Raw genomic sequence first — 14754 nt, 5'->3', positions numbered from 1 at the left:
AGGACTTGCTTTATGAATCTGGGTGCTCCTGTGTTGGGTGCATATATATTTAGGATAGTTAGCTCTTCTTGTTGAATTGATCCCTTTACCATTATATAATGGCCTTCTTTGTCTCTTTTGATCTTTGTTGGTTTAAAGTCTATTTTATCAGAGAGTAGGATTGCAACCCCTGCCTTTTTTTGTTTTCCATTTGCTTGATAGATCTTCCTCCATCCCTTTATTTTGAGTCTATGTGTGTCTCTGCACATGAGATGGGTTTCCTGAATACAGCACACTGATGGGTCCTGACTCCTTATCCAGTTTGCCAGTCTGTGTCTTTTAATTGGAGCATTTAGCCCACTTACATTTAAAGTTAATATTGTTATGTGTGAATCTGATCCTGTCATTATGATGTTAGTTGGTTATTTTGCTCATTAGTTGATGTAGTTTCTTCCTAGCCTCGATGGTCTTTACAATTTGGCATGTTTTTGCAGTGGCTGGTACCGGTTGTTCCTTTCCATGTTTAGTGCTTCCTTCAGGAGCTCTTTTAGGGCAGGCCTGGTGGTGACAAAATCACTCAGCGTTTGCTTGTCTGTAAAGGATTTTATTTCTCCTTCACTTATGAAGCTTAGTTTGGCTGGATATGAAATTCTGGGTTGAAAATTCTTTTCTTTAAGAATGTTGAATATCGGCCCCCACTCTCTTCTGGCTTGTAGAGTTTCTGCCGAGAGATCAGCTGTTAGTCTGATGGGCTTCCCTTTGTGGGTAACCCGACCTTTCTCTCTGGCTGCCCTTAACATTTTTTCCTTCATTTCAACTTTGGTGAATCTGACAATTATGTGTCTTGGAGTTGCTCTTCTCGAGGAGTATCTTTGTGGCATTCTCTGTATTTCCTGAATCTGAATGTTGGCCTGCCTTGCTAGATTGGGGAAGTTCTCCTGGATAATATCTTGCAGAGTGTTTTCCAACTTGGTTCCATTCTCCCCGTCATTTTCAGGTACACCAATCAGACGTAGGTTTGGTCTTTTCACATAGTCCCAAATTTCTTGGAGGCTTTGTTCATTTCTTTTTATTCTTTTTTCTCTAAACTTCCCTTCTCGCTTCATTTCATTCATTTCATCTTCCATCAGCGATACCCTTTCTTCCAGTTGATCGCATCTGCTACTGAGGCTTCTGCAATCTTCGCGTAGTTCTCGAAACTTGGCTTTCAGCTCCATCAGCTCCTTTAAGCTCTTCTCTCCATTGGTTATTCTAGTTATCCATTCTTCTAATTTTTTTTCAAAGTTTTTAACTTCTTTGCTATTGTTTTGAATTTCCTCCCGTAGCTCAGAGTAGTTTGATCGTCTGAAGCCTTCTTCTCTCAACTCATCAAAGTTATCCTCCATCCAGCTTTGTTCCGTTGCTGGTGAGGAACTGCGTTCCTTTGGAGGAGGAGAGGTGCTCTGCTTTTTAGAGTTTCCAGTTTTTCTGCTCTGTTTTTTCCCCATTTTTGTGGTTTTATCTACTTTTGGTCTTTGATGATGGTGTTGTACAGATGGGTTTTTGGTGTGGATGTCCTTTCTGTTTGTTAGTTTTCCTTCTACCAGACAGGACCCTCAGCTGCAGGTCTGTTGGAGTTTACTAGAGGTCCACTCCAGACCCTGTTTGGCTGGGTGTCAGCAGTGGTGGCTGCAGAACAGCGGATTTTCGTGAGACCACAAATTCAGCTGTCTGATAGTTCCTCTGGAAGTTTTGTCTCAGAGGAGTACCCGGCCGAGTGAGGAGTCAGTCTGTCCCTACTAGGGGGGTGCCTCCCAGTTAGGCTGCTCAGGGGTGAGGGACCCACTTTAGGAGGCAGTCTGTCTGTTCTCAGATCTCCAGCTGCGTGCTGGGAGAACCACTACTCTCTTCAAAGCTGTCAGTCAGACAGGGACATTTAAGTCTGTGGAGGTTCCTGCGGACTTTTTGTTTGTCTGTGCCCTGCCCCCAGAGGTGGAGCCTACAGAGACAGGCAGGCCTCCTTGAGCTGTGGTGGGCTCCACCCAGTTCGAGCTTCCTGGCTGCTTTGTTTACCTAAGCAAGCCTGGGCAATGGCAGGCGCCCCTCCCCCAGCCTCGCTGCCGCCTTGCAGCTTGATCTCAGACTGCTGTGCTAGCAATCAGTGAGACCCCGTGGGCATAGGACCCTCTGAGCCAGGTGCGGGACACAATCTCCTAGTGTGCCGTTTACCAGGCCCGTTGGAAAAGCGCAGTATTAGGGTGGGACTGACCCGATATTCCAGGTGCTGTCTGTTACCCCTTTCTTTGACTAGGAAAGGGAACTCCCTGACCCCTTGTACTTCCCAAGTGAGGCAATGCCTTGCCCTGCTTCGGCTCGCGCACAGTGCGCTTCACTGACTGTCCTGCACCCACTGTTTGGCACTCCCTAGTGAGATGAAACCGGTACCTCAAACAGAAATGCAGAAATCACCTGTCTTCTGTGTGGCTCAGGCTGGGAGCTGTAGACTGGAGCTGTTCCTATTCGGCCATCTTGGTTCCACCCCTCATCTTTCTTTTAATACAGGTGTTGTGTAATAATGTTCATATGGTTCTTCATCTTTGGTCTGTTTCCACCACTCCTTACCCTGTTTTCTCCTGTAGCTACTGCTGTCTCTATTGCCTTACTGTTAACAAACTCGAGGGTGGTAGTGGTTAGGGAGATTATAATGGGAAGAGATCACATACATAGAGGCAAGGCGTGGCAGCCAGTCAGACCAGGAACTAAAGATCATGGGTAAAAATGTTAAGATCAATTGACTGGGCCGGGCGCGGTGGCTCACGCTTGTAATCCCAGCACTTTGGGAGGCCGAGGCGGGCAGATCACAAGGTCAGGAGATCGAGACCACAGTGAAACCCCGTCTCTACTAAAAATACAAAAAATTAGCTGGGTGTGGTGGCGGGCGCCTGTAGTCCCAGCTACTCGGAGAGGCTGAGGCAGGAGAATGGCGTGAACCCGGGAGGCGGAGCTTGTAGTGAGCCGAGATCGCGCCACTGCACTCCAGCCTGGGTGACAGAGCGAGACTCCGTCTCAAAAAAAAAAAAAAAAGAAAAAAAAAAAAAAAAAAAAAAAAAAAAAAAAAAAAAAGATCAATTGACTGCTGAACTAGCTCCGTCCCTTTTTTTACCCCGCTAGGCAGCAAACTTGTCAGAAGAACTGAAGAAGAAGCAAGATACCATTGCCCACTTGGAAAGGACAAGAGAAAATATGGAGCAGACAATTACAGACTTACAGAAAAGGCTGGCTGAAGCTGAACGGATGGCCCTGATGGGGAGTAGAAAGCAAATCCAGAAACTAGAATCCAGGGTAGGAGTCTGGGTAATCATGAGGGCTTGACAGTCCCCAATTCAAGACCTCTTGGTCCTGGAATGTGACACCAGATCTGCCCCCCAACACATACACCCTTTATCACTTTTGCTTTTAGCACTTTCAGATCTTTAGGAGTGTCAGATCTCAATATATGCATTCATTCTTTGCTTGACTTTGGGTGAGCACATAGGACTTTCCTTGGACTGGATGAAATTTGCCTTCCCTCTTGCTAACTAACATTGCAGCCCTTCCTGCTCACCTCACCAGCTCCAGGCTGTCACTCCAGGGCTACCTGGTGTTTCCAAACACACCCCTGGCAGTCTTGCTTCTGTGCCTTTTCTCCTGTTATTTCCTCTGCAGAGAATGCCCATTTTCTGACAGCCAGAGAAAGGAGAGGGAAAACAACTAAAACAATGATCAAGAAAGACTCAGAGAAGATACAGTAAGGACTGACAGAAATGATGTAGTATCTGCCTTCAGGGAGCTTAAAAACAAGTAATAACTCATCTTGAAAATAAGATTTGTAAAATTATTGAATCAATTTTAATGACTACAGACAAGGCATATGATAAATGCTACAGGAATGGAAAGAATATTCAACTAGGATTCGATTGTTCAAAAGGGCCTCTAAAAAATAAGGTATCACCTTTGCACGTTTATGGTATATCCATACAATGGAATACCCATGTCCATTTCGGGTACCTCTATACAGTCATACAGTGAGGGCAATGTGGAAAGCGTATACCCTTTTGTTCAAGAAAGTGGGGGAATATGAGGGTGTACACATTTGCTTATATTTTCAAAATGAAATGGTAACAGAATAAATCAGAAAAATAAAAATGGCTATCTATAAGAGGATAACACAGAGATGACAGTTGGACCTTCCTAAGGTGCCTTGTTTAGTTGTTTTGATTGGAAAATCATATAAATCATTTGCATACTTTATAATTAAAAAAACAAGTTTAAGTCAAAGAAAAAAACTCAGCAGTCTCTAAAATTTTAACACCAATGGAAGCAAATGAAGTTAATGATATATTAAATTGGGGGATTAAACATACACAAGTAAGAATTATTCTCAGTGACTTTTAAACATAATATTTTGTCCATACATCCCTCAAAATAAGGACAAAATAACAAAAGAATGGCAAAAACCATGCATTTACAACTTCAAAATACCAACATTTAATTGCTATTAGCAGTAAGTTTATCCAATGACATATATAAGAACCAAGATTTTTGGTATAAGAGAAACGGCATATAGGTATACAATTTAAAAGTATGCATTTTTCCCCTAAAAAATACATGAAACTGGTTTTTCCAACTCAGTTTTAAGATTGCCAGATTTTATTTTCAATTGCTGTTCGTTCACTATTATGGCGTAGAACCAGTGATAACTCAGTAGCAACGACCAGCAATGAACTCCTTAATATCAGATAATACTAAGGAATTATGGTTAATATTCTTAAAGTCACAACCATGATACCATCATTACGTATTAGAATGATATCCAATAGTATTTACAGGTGGAATTACATGATGTCTAGGATTTGCTTTAGTAGAGCAGTTTTTCCCCAAGGTGTTTTAATCACTTTAATCAGCCCCCCAAAATTCTTAAGGAGTGCTTAAAAAAAAGTAGAGGGGCCTGTAAGAGCTCACATCCCAACAGACAGAACTGTCAGGTTCCTATATGGCAGGTGTCAGAAGATTGCTTTAAATGGGCTTCATCCACAAGGAAGTCTCAGACTTGCTCCCCTCCCTGCACGTTGCACCTCTCTGAGGAGGTACAGGAGGGAAGAATGGCTCCAGTGGGGTGTAAGAGATGGGGTCAGATGCGCTAGGCACATTCTTGCCTCAGGGCACTGGCCTTCCCATCCTCAAGAAGGCCTCTTGGAGAAGGTGGCATTGGCGTCAAGGAGAAAGCAGGAAAAGAGGATATCTGGGCAAGAGCCCCCCAGGCAGGCGGAGCAGCTAACATCAACTCCCTACTCCTTCTCCTGCCTTATTTCTTTCTATGGCACTTATCTCCATCAAACATAGCCTACATTTTACTTTGTTTTGTCTGTCTGCTTCCCCTCATTAGAACGTATGCTAATTCAGGGAAGAGATTTTTGTTTGTTTTGTTCACTGCTCTATTCCTAGCATTGGGGTGTGGTATGTAGTAGGCACCTGCGTTGAATGAATGTTAAGCTCGTTTGTGTAACTCTATAAGGCTGCAGGCAGTTCGTCTGTATGATAGCTCTCCCATAAAGCAGAACTGGAGGGTTGTGGGTGACATACATGTGACATAAACTCAGCATCTGATTTCTTTAGAGAGTCAGAGCTGAACATAGGGAAAGCAGCTTAAGATTAGGTAGTATGTTGACCAAATTCTCAAATGGGCTTCACATTGCTTACTCTCTATACTTACATATACATTCATACATACACTTTGGGTGTGGTTTTGTAATTCAGGAAAAAAGCTTCTCATATCTGTGTGAATTAGCCTTTCACATATTTCAGTCTAAACAGTTCTTTTATGAATCCATAAAAGATCTTACTTTTGGCAAGTTTTCCCAGAGACACTGTCCTGTTTATGCACCAAAAACTGTGTATGCATGTTCCCTTGACACTTTGCTGTCTTTCAGATGATTGTGCCAATCGGCAAATAGAATGCCAGCCTTGCTGGCAGCGTCTGGTCTGAGGTCACGTTTTGGTTGCAGGTTCGTGAACTGGAAGGTGAACTGGAGGGTGAAATCCGTCGCAGTGCAGAGGCCCAGAGGGGAGCCCGCAGACTTGAGCGATGCATCAAAGAGCTGACCTATCAGGTACTCCAGGAAACCATTCCCTGTTTGTCTGGCTGGGCGCTACCCTGCAGAAAAGTACTCCTTCAAGCCTGAAATGGCCTTCTGGGACTCCTGCAGTTCTCTCTTCATCTTTGTTCTCCTTGAGCAGTAGACACTGACTCACCCTCCCAGAGCTCCTGTGCTATTAGTGGTTTGGATCGGTCTCTTTTCAGAGCTCTCAGGAAACAAAATGTGAGCGGCAAGTTGCAATTAGAAGTGAAAAGCTATTTATACCATCTGGATTTTTTCACACATAGTGTTTACAGTGCTTTCATAAAGATGCCTCCCTGTGAGTGGCTGAGTGAGAACAATGTGTAAATGAAGTTAATGGCAGAGGCTCGGGGTGGCTACCCAGCTGGCAGGTTACATGGGATGCTGACTCAATTGCAGCGGGGGGCATTTCCACTCCTATTTTCTGGTTGCACAAACATTCAAGGCCATTGAGGACACTGTTGCTGGTGCCAGGTGGAAACAAAATACTGAAGAGAGACCTCTGAAGCTTTCTGAATCTAACCTGTTGACTAACATTGGTCTCAAGCAATAATTGAAAAGAGGTGGGCAGACTTCTTACAAGTAACTAATGCATTTTTAAAGTAAAAATATCATCATCTACATTTTCACTTTCAACCATGGCTTCCCTTTTCTTTCTAATGCAGTCAACATAGATTCTCTGATGGCAGAGGCGCTGTATTGTTCTCCCCTCTAGGGTCTGGCATCCTCCTATGACACAGTAGATGCGTGACTTCCACTGTTGAACACAGATGCTAAAAGTCACTTTCCAGCCCTCTCACACTGCACATGATGGCTTATTCCAGCAATCTCACACTGGACAGTAAGCTATCTCGCACTGCACATGATAGCTTATCCCAGCCCTCTCACATTGCACATGATAGCTTATTCCAATACAAAGGCAAATTCATTTTAGACACCCATTTTTACAGCTTCTTTGACAATGCCAATGTAAGATCTGCTAGTCCTGATTCTGGTTCCTGAGGCTGAGTTGTTAAAGATGTCAAAGTCGTCTTCCCTTGCAGCAGGAAGGATAGATAAGAAAGCACAGCACTTCAGAAGCATCATCTTGGGCTAATTAAGATGAAATGAGCTACTTGCACAGCTCTTTTATTATTAAGCGGTTCCTTTTGCAAGATGAGTTAGTCTGACACTTCTTTAGACCATGCTAGGTACATCAAAGCCACTGAGAAGTGGGCCCATAGTATGTGTGGCTAAGTAGGTAAACACCTTGGGAACTTAAAAGTTTGCTATTCTACTTTGAGGAAGGTGGAGAAGCCACCCATGTTGATGGTGTGAAATGCTGCTTTAATGTCTGGATTTTCCTTTTCCCATTGATTATTCTTATTGTTTTATTCTGTAAACAACTTCATTATAGAACAAAAAACCAAAGTTATATATTTTTTGGTTTTCATTGTCCCAAGGAATGCATTCTTGTTCTATTGTGTCTTACCTTTGTTTCTTCATTGTAATAATCCTAGTGTTTCTCATGTACTAGAATGAGGTGCATTTATTAATTTCTTCCAAGTGTCTGCAGAATGCTTAGATAGGCCTATTTTCTGCCACCAAATCAGCTATCTATTAGGCTAGACCCTGTAAGTTTAAAAAGACATTAGAGGACACTCCACATTTCCTGGTACTTGGTTTTGAAATGTTCAAGGTTAACGCTGAGTCATCTCAATCATCAAAATAACCACCAGGACAAGGAGGCAGGGTGTTTGGTGATGGCCCATTCCTAGGTGCAATTAAAAATGTCATTTTGAAAGGGACACAAATATCATTTTCTTAGGAAAAGTCCTCTGGGAAGATTCTGCTACTGGAAAGGAGTCAAGTGTGGTCCCACGCCATGGCAGTTCTATGGCTGGTCCCCATGCTGCATTTATCCTCTCCTTTATATCCCCCTAGCATTTGGAAACTTGTCCTATTTTCTCTCTCCAGCACCTAGAAAAATGTGCTATAAAGCAGAACATAAGATTAGGTACTTGTAATTGCTATAGAAGGTCAAGATAGTTCCTCTGCCCCTTACTCTTCACCCACCTACTCGGTTCTACCATCAACTGCCTCCTACATCCAGGAATCTGTATAGATATTATTTAATCTTTACACATCTAGTCAAGAATGTAGTATCATTTTTAGGGATAAGGAAATACAATTTGGTTAAGTTGCTGTGTTGAGAGGGTTCTCTAGGAACCAAATGCCAGGATAGAGTTAGATGTACAAGAGATCTATTAGAAGTAACATCTATGAAGGATGAAGATGCAAGCAAACAGGGTGGGGCAGAGACGTGAAGGGAGAGGCTGAGGGAGGAAGAGGAGAAGGGAAGAGCATCAGACTGTAGTGCAGCTCTGGGCAAGTCTCCAGCACAAAGATTGCCCAGAAAGGACTCCCATGTTGGGCAGAAATGGCCAGACACTAGTGACTTCACTATGCCTAGCTATTGCCTGGGGGCTGCCTGGGAAGTGTATGGCCTCAATGCTAATGCTGTGGCAGGTCCCAAAGGTACTGCAGTTGGAGGTTATCAGGTAACTGCACTTCTCACAGTTGAATGGCAAGTTCTTTTCTTGATAGGAAATCTAGGACGTGCATAGCCATGGTCACCAGTTACTCAATGCCCTAGAGCTGAGATGGGAACCTAGGCCTAACATCAATGGGTTTGCCTTCCCATGTGGGAGGGACATCAGTAACATCAGCAACTGCTTCTAGCTTTTTTCAGTTTTCTTCTGTGTGGCCTCCTTTACCACCAATTTACTCTCCTCTCAGTAAACTGATTATTAGCAATTAAACCTCTGTTGATTTTATAATTTACTGTAAGCACATAATGCTGTGAATCTTTTGAATTTTATAAACCTGACAAGTTGAGGGATAGGCAGATAAAAACAAAGAAGGGATTTTATGTGAAACAGACTTGTCTCAGTTCCCCAACTAGGTTCTTTCATATATATTCATCCCTGCCTCCTGATGGTTAAAATTAGTAATTATTAATATCTACTTTTACATGGTACTTTAAGGTGGTGGTGTGTGTGGTGGGGGTGCATTCCAGATGGTGAGAACAGCTTGGCTAAACCTAAGGAGGACAGAGTAAGCAGGGGAGCTCTGGGCAAACAGGAGAATGTGACCTGGTTGGAGTGGGTTTGTGGTGGTGGGGGGAATGGAAGGTAAGTAGGGGGAACATTAAAGCTGCCAAAAAAATTCATATTTGATGGAATAGGTCAAATGGAGCCAGAAAACAATTTTAAGCAGTAGTAGATCTTTCTTGATTAAATCAGCTTCTCAACCCTGAGCAAATTGAGATATTTTCTTCCTTTGAAAAGTTCAATAGCTCCAATATGGAAATACTCCAGTTAAAGGGGCATGAGGAAAGAGGGGGCAGGCAGAGCCCTGTCTACCTGCCTGCCTCTAGCCTCCTCTCTCCCTGCAATACCAAAGGCTCTGCGGAGCACCGTTGAGAAACATTATCCCACCAGATTTCCTTTCTTCAGCCCGAGGATGGGTTGTAATTGAGGCAATAAGAATGGGCACACCATGGTCCCCACAGCTTGCAGAATCTTCCCTGCTATCTCTGCATCAGAATTCCAGAAAATTTATCTTTTCTATAGTTCTATTACTCAAAACCAAGAGTCAATTAGAAAGTTCAAAGGAATAGTTGTTTTGATTGGGGAGCAATTGGTTTTCAGTTTTGCGTATGTGGCTTTTATTATAATGCACTTCATTCCTGCTAGATAAAGCTTTTTATTTAGCTATAGCTAAAGCTATTGCTGTTCTCGTCATCTGAATGCACCTCCACCCCCAGCACCTTAAAGTAAAATATAACAGTAGATAATTCACTACTAATTTTAAGTATACAGATATAGCTTCAGGCAGATATAGCTTGGTTGAGCTGGAAAGACTGAAGACCCAAACTGAACTTAATGGGTTTAACTCCCATTTCAGCAAAGGTTGGTGGATCAGAACAAATGACTGTTAGTGCTGACAGTTCTATTTATCAATTTCTTGGAACTTGGGTGAGTTAAACCCATTGTTAAAATCACAACTCTGAGATGATATTTAATATAGTTCCCTAACCCTTATTTCCCCACATGAGACTACCCCAACATAGACTGCTGGATCTTCTGAATCACCTTCCCATACATGCCTATGTATTGCAGGCAGAGGAAGACAAGAAGAATCTGAGCAGGATGCAAACTCAGATGGATAACCTTCAGCTAAAAGTGCAAAATTACAAGCAGCAAGTCGAGGTGGCGGTGAGTGCCTTGGGAAGTTTCAGCCTCATGGATTTCCCAGTGTTGTTTCGATTAAGGGAGATCTGTGACCCTGAGCTCAGCAAGCAGCTTGTCAGAGAGGGCCAGCTCAGCTTAGAGTCTGCTCATTCTCAGTTTTTTTTCTCGTTAGAATTCTCACCCATGGCAAAAATGTGTGTGACTTTTCCCTCCAGGAAGCCAGAGCTCTCTCCTTTACCTTTGTGGTTTCACCCAAACAGGTACACAACAAGAAATGAGATAAGTAAAAGCAGAGTGTCATGTAGGAAAGGCCAGTTTTGGGCAAGGTAGTCACCCTGGGGCCTCCCTCATCCCAAAACCTTGGGTAAACATAAACATGGTTCACAGTATTTGTTCTTGATGATCCTGGATATGGTTGTGGACAAAACCACCATAAATTGAAATGTACTTGCCATCCCTGGGTCAGTATCTATAACTACAGGGAATGTAACTGATAAGTGCCATATATATTGATTTATCCCTAATATTAACTCTTGAGGGGTTTTGATTATTTCAATGATTTGGCCTAAAACACTACCTGTTCTAGCCCAAGGTCTAATAATTACCTGTTGACCCATATAAATTTAAAGACAAGCCCCCTCTACCCAGGGGTAGAATATGATGTTAAACTCATGACAAAATAGACAGATGTGGTTATTCTAGCACATTTTCAGTCTGTGAGAGCTTTACTGCCTCCAGTTGATGAAAAGTGCCAACTAGGTTCTGAATTTCCAGGGAACAAAAATTATAAAAAATGCTAGAACATCTGAATCCTAATATATTATACCAAAATATGACATCCCATTCAATACTCAGAAGTTTAGATTCTTTTCACATTATTCAGCTTTCTCATGTCAGAGCAGAAAAAAAAAAACCTGACTATATAGGCATGGATATTTCTTTTTTTATTATTTTTTAGGAAACACAAGCCAATCAATACCTTTCCAAGTATAAGAAGCAGCAACATGAGTTGAATGAAGTGAAGGAAAGGGCAGAGGTGGCAGAATCTCAAGTCAATAAACTCAAAATTAAAGCAAGAGAGTTTGGGAAAAAGGTATGGCCAGGTATTCAACTCTGTTCTAACTCTTCAATCATGTTTGTTTAGGGCTGATGTCATTGCATGGACCAGTATAACAAGAAATTTGTTTTTCTCTTTAAAAGCTTTTAAAAGATAAGAACAAAGGATTCCAATAAAATCTTCCCATGTTTACTAAATTATACTTGTCCAGGTAGATGAAATGCTAAGCATTTGAGTGGCATGCACATTGTATTTATACTTTTCAAATGCTTACTTCCATGTTAACTTGCAGGATCTAAGATTTAGGGCCTGGATTCATTTGTGTAAAGTAGTCAAGAGTCCATGGGACAAAGTTGATTTTAAAAAGCACAGATGGATCGGCTCAAAATTCAGAGTGAACTCTTTCCATAGTAGACACATACGTGACTTTGTACCATATCAATTTGGAGTCCAACAGGGAAGATGTTTAAAATTGAGGCAGTGAAGGAAAACAAACGCAAAAGTCTTGCTTTGTAGTTCTCTGCTTTATATTCCTCGTTCTGCCTGAAAACACAAAGAAAGGATCTTTCTATGTCTCTTTGGTCCACGAAATGGCTCTTCTAATCTAATGGTAGAGGCCATTGCCCTGATTTTACTGGTAGAGTGACAAAGAACAATGTACTAAATGTTTGGTAGGGTCAGGTAGTCTTGGCTTCCTTATTGAAATTTTCTCAGGAACACACAGTTTTTAAATGAGGTCTGGCTTTAGGAGAAAGGAATCAAAGGAGATTGGATAATGTGATATTAGCTAATAGATTGCCTGAAATCACTGAGCATAGCTTCTGGCATAGATAGGCACCATCATTTCATTATTATTTTTTTTTTAAACGTGGTGCATCACTAGCCCTCTTTCTCTGTGTTTTCGGGCAGAATCAGGAATATAAAGCAGAGAACTACAAAGCAAGACTCTTGCATTTGTTTTCCTTCACTGCCTCAATCTTAAACATCTTCCCTCTTGGACTCCATATTGACATGGTACAAAGTCACATATGTGTCTACTATGGAAAGAGTTCACTCCAAATTTTGAGCCGATCCATCTGTGCTTTTTAAAATGATCTTTGTTCCATGGACTCCTGATTATTTTATACAAATGAATCCAGGCCCTAACTGAATTACTAGTAACCCTTCAAGGTAAGTTGATAGGATTGCCAATAATATGCATAAATACTACCTTAAGGGAGGTCAAAAGCATCTCTTTTGAAGGAGAGCCTAAGAGTTGGTTATATTGAATATACTTAGATCTAAATATAAGAAATACGAATCACTGAGAGACTCCAGAAATTTTTTACTGATGCCTGAATAGCTGCCTCAAGGATAAGTCCTATGGGAGAGGGCCAGTTAAGTGGTTTGAACTTTGGCCTCAATTTGAGAAGTGTTGTGGCACTGGATTTAGGGTCTTCTCTGCAGAGCCCGCCAGCAACCCCATGTAATGACTTGTTTAGGGAGGTGCTTCCCATGTGCTGCAATTGCATTCAGCTGCAGGAGGTCGAAGGGCCTTCAAAACAGATGCCATGCATTCGACTTTGTCACAGTTATTTTCAACAAAGAACACAGTGAGTGAAGTAGAAATTGCTTTTGAGAGGCCAGAGAGGAATATGAAAACCTTCCTTGGCAGTGCAATGACTAATTGTTTCCCCTTCACAGAAGAAAAGCCAAAAAATCCCTCAACTGTCATATGCACAAGGAAAAGGTTTGCTGATAGAATTCTCTGTCAGGGCTGGGGAGCAAATTGGTGATGTGGCTGCAGAATCTTTCTCCTCATGGGGTTGGCTAAGGGGGGTGCTGCCTTCATTGGCAAGACAAGGCAGGCAGAAAATTGAGAGTGACCGAGCATGCCCTTGGGGTAAATTACCGGGGTCTGCTTTCTATAATGCAGATAATTGCCTCAATTCCCTGCCTCCCTTTGAAGTTGATGAAGAGTTGGCTAAGGCCTGCTTACCTCTGGAAAGGACTCAGCTTGGTTCTGGGCATGTGTTCCGCTGGTGAAAATTACAGGAAATTCACAGAACACACTGACATTCTGTTTTTCAGGTTCAAGAAGAATAGCATCCCCTGCTTTGAAAGGACAACAGCTGGAGAAGTACAAGGAAGGTGCTGTTTCATGGCGAAAAACTTAGGTTGCATGGAAACATTTTTTAAAACATGTTTAAATTGCTTTTCACACCATATAAACAAGGCAATTAGAAAAATAATTAAAGGGAATATCATTGCTTCCACAGTTAATGGGGAGTTTTTGATCCTCAAATGCAAGTAAACTACCTTCTAATGCTTCACATGACAGATTAAATAAATGGAAGAACCTTTTTGATTCTGATGTTTAAAAAACGAATAAATACTTGATCCTTTGTCCATATTTCCTCTTAATGGGTAGGACTCATAGAAGATGTCCTTAGACCAGTCATGCTTCATGGGGACTAGGGCATGTTGGTGAATGGTTTTTACTGAAGTTAGGCAACTTTGGCTTGATTCATCCCTAAATCTATGAATGTATATTGTGAGCCTGCAGTGGTGGGATGGAAATCATAAGATCCCCTCAGCATTGTGATATAAATATAGCCATAGTTAGGCAATTTGAACATGTAGGCAAAACTCTCCTAATCAACACACATGTAGGCTATATGCTGGTACACGCTTTAAACATGGAGGTAACCCCACACAAGACATTCAGTGACGGGTGATATGCTGGATTTGTGCAGTACCAATTTAGCTCAGCTGGACGAACATGTCCCGGAATTCCTCTCTCTCGTGGTTCTGGATTGGAGTAGGTCATAAAGAAATTTGCATTAATTTGATCAGCAGCTATTTTATGCTCATAAGGTCAGCGTGCAGACCCAAGCATGGTGACAGCTTGAAAATATGACTCCAGGCCAAAAAGGGGAGCTAGAAGAGACCAGAGATAGCTCCCTGGACCCAGAGCTCTTCCAGCTCCTGCCAGCCTCCTCCTTCAGCTTTGCAGAGTCCTGGCCAGGTGTGTGTGCAGCTCCATGGCAACCAGCACCAGCTTTTCCTGAGATCACACACAGCATTGCAGTGGAGGCCGTGAGACAGACATGGGTTCTGTTTGTTCTTAATGGACCTCCCTTCATCCTCGCTGCATGCACAGTCAACCTACCGTGACTTCAGGCCGAGAACCAGATGCAGAGGGACCAGATGCAGCCTGGCCTAGACTTCTCCACCAGCACCCACAATTGTGTAAGCTTGAAGCTCTATAATAAATCTTTATTCTGTCATATTCTGGTTCTGCCTCCCTGATCCAACCCTGACTCATATGGGTAGCTTGAAGATTAATTCAGGGACTCAGTGGTAT

General features: G+C 42.3%; 1 protein-coding gene across 5 annotated transcripts in view; it reads left to right on the top strand.

The window, feature by feature from the left end:
• The window catches only part of MYH15 (myosin heavy chain 15), a 172999-nt gene extending 158322 nt beyond the window's left edge, over positions 1-14677 (top strand). For 3 of the 5 annotated variants that reach the window (XM_055259983.2, XM_063630609.1, XM_055259986.2), the window contains 5 exons: positions 3130-3300; positions 6003-6107; positions 10280-10375; positions 11310-11454; positions 13479-13793. In XM_055259983.2, the coding sequence (XP_055115958.1) occupies positions 3130-3300; positions 6003-6107; positions 10280-10375; positions 11310-11454; positions 13479-13564 (603 nt within the window). In that variant the 3' untranslated portion in view covers positions 13565-13793. Of the gene's footprint in view, positions 1-3129; positions 3301-6002; positions 6108-10279; positions 10376-11309; positions 11455-13478 lie in introns of all 5 variants that reach the window. The other 2 variants (XM_055259984.2, XM_055259985.2) reach the window with 1 other exon arrangement.
• Positions 14678-14754: the final 77 nt, after the last annotated feature.

This window comes from Symphalangus syndactylus, chromosome 21 (assembly GCF_028878055.3).
Source record: "Symphalangus syndactylus isolate Jambi chromosome 21, NHGRI_mSymSyn1-v2.1_pri, whole genome shotgun sequence".
Taxonomy (NCBI): Eukaryota; Metazoa; Chordata; class Mammalia; order Primates; family Hylobatidae; genus Symphalangus; species Symphalangus syndactylus.
Note: the sequence above shows the minus strand (reverse complement) of the source record. Positions and strands in the feature narration are given on the sequence as shown.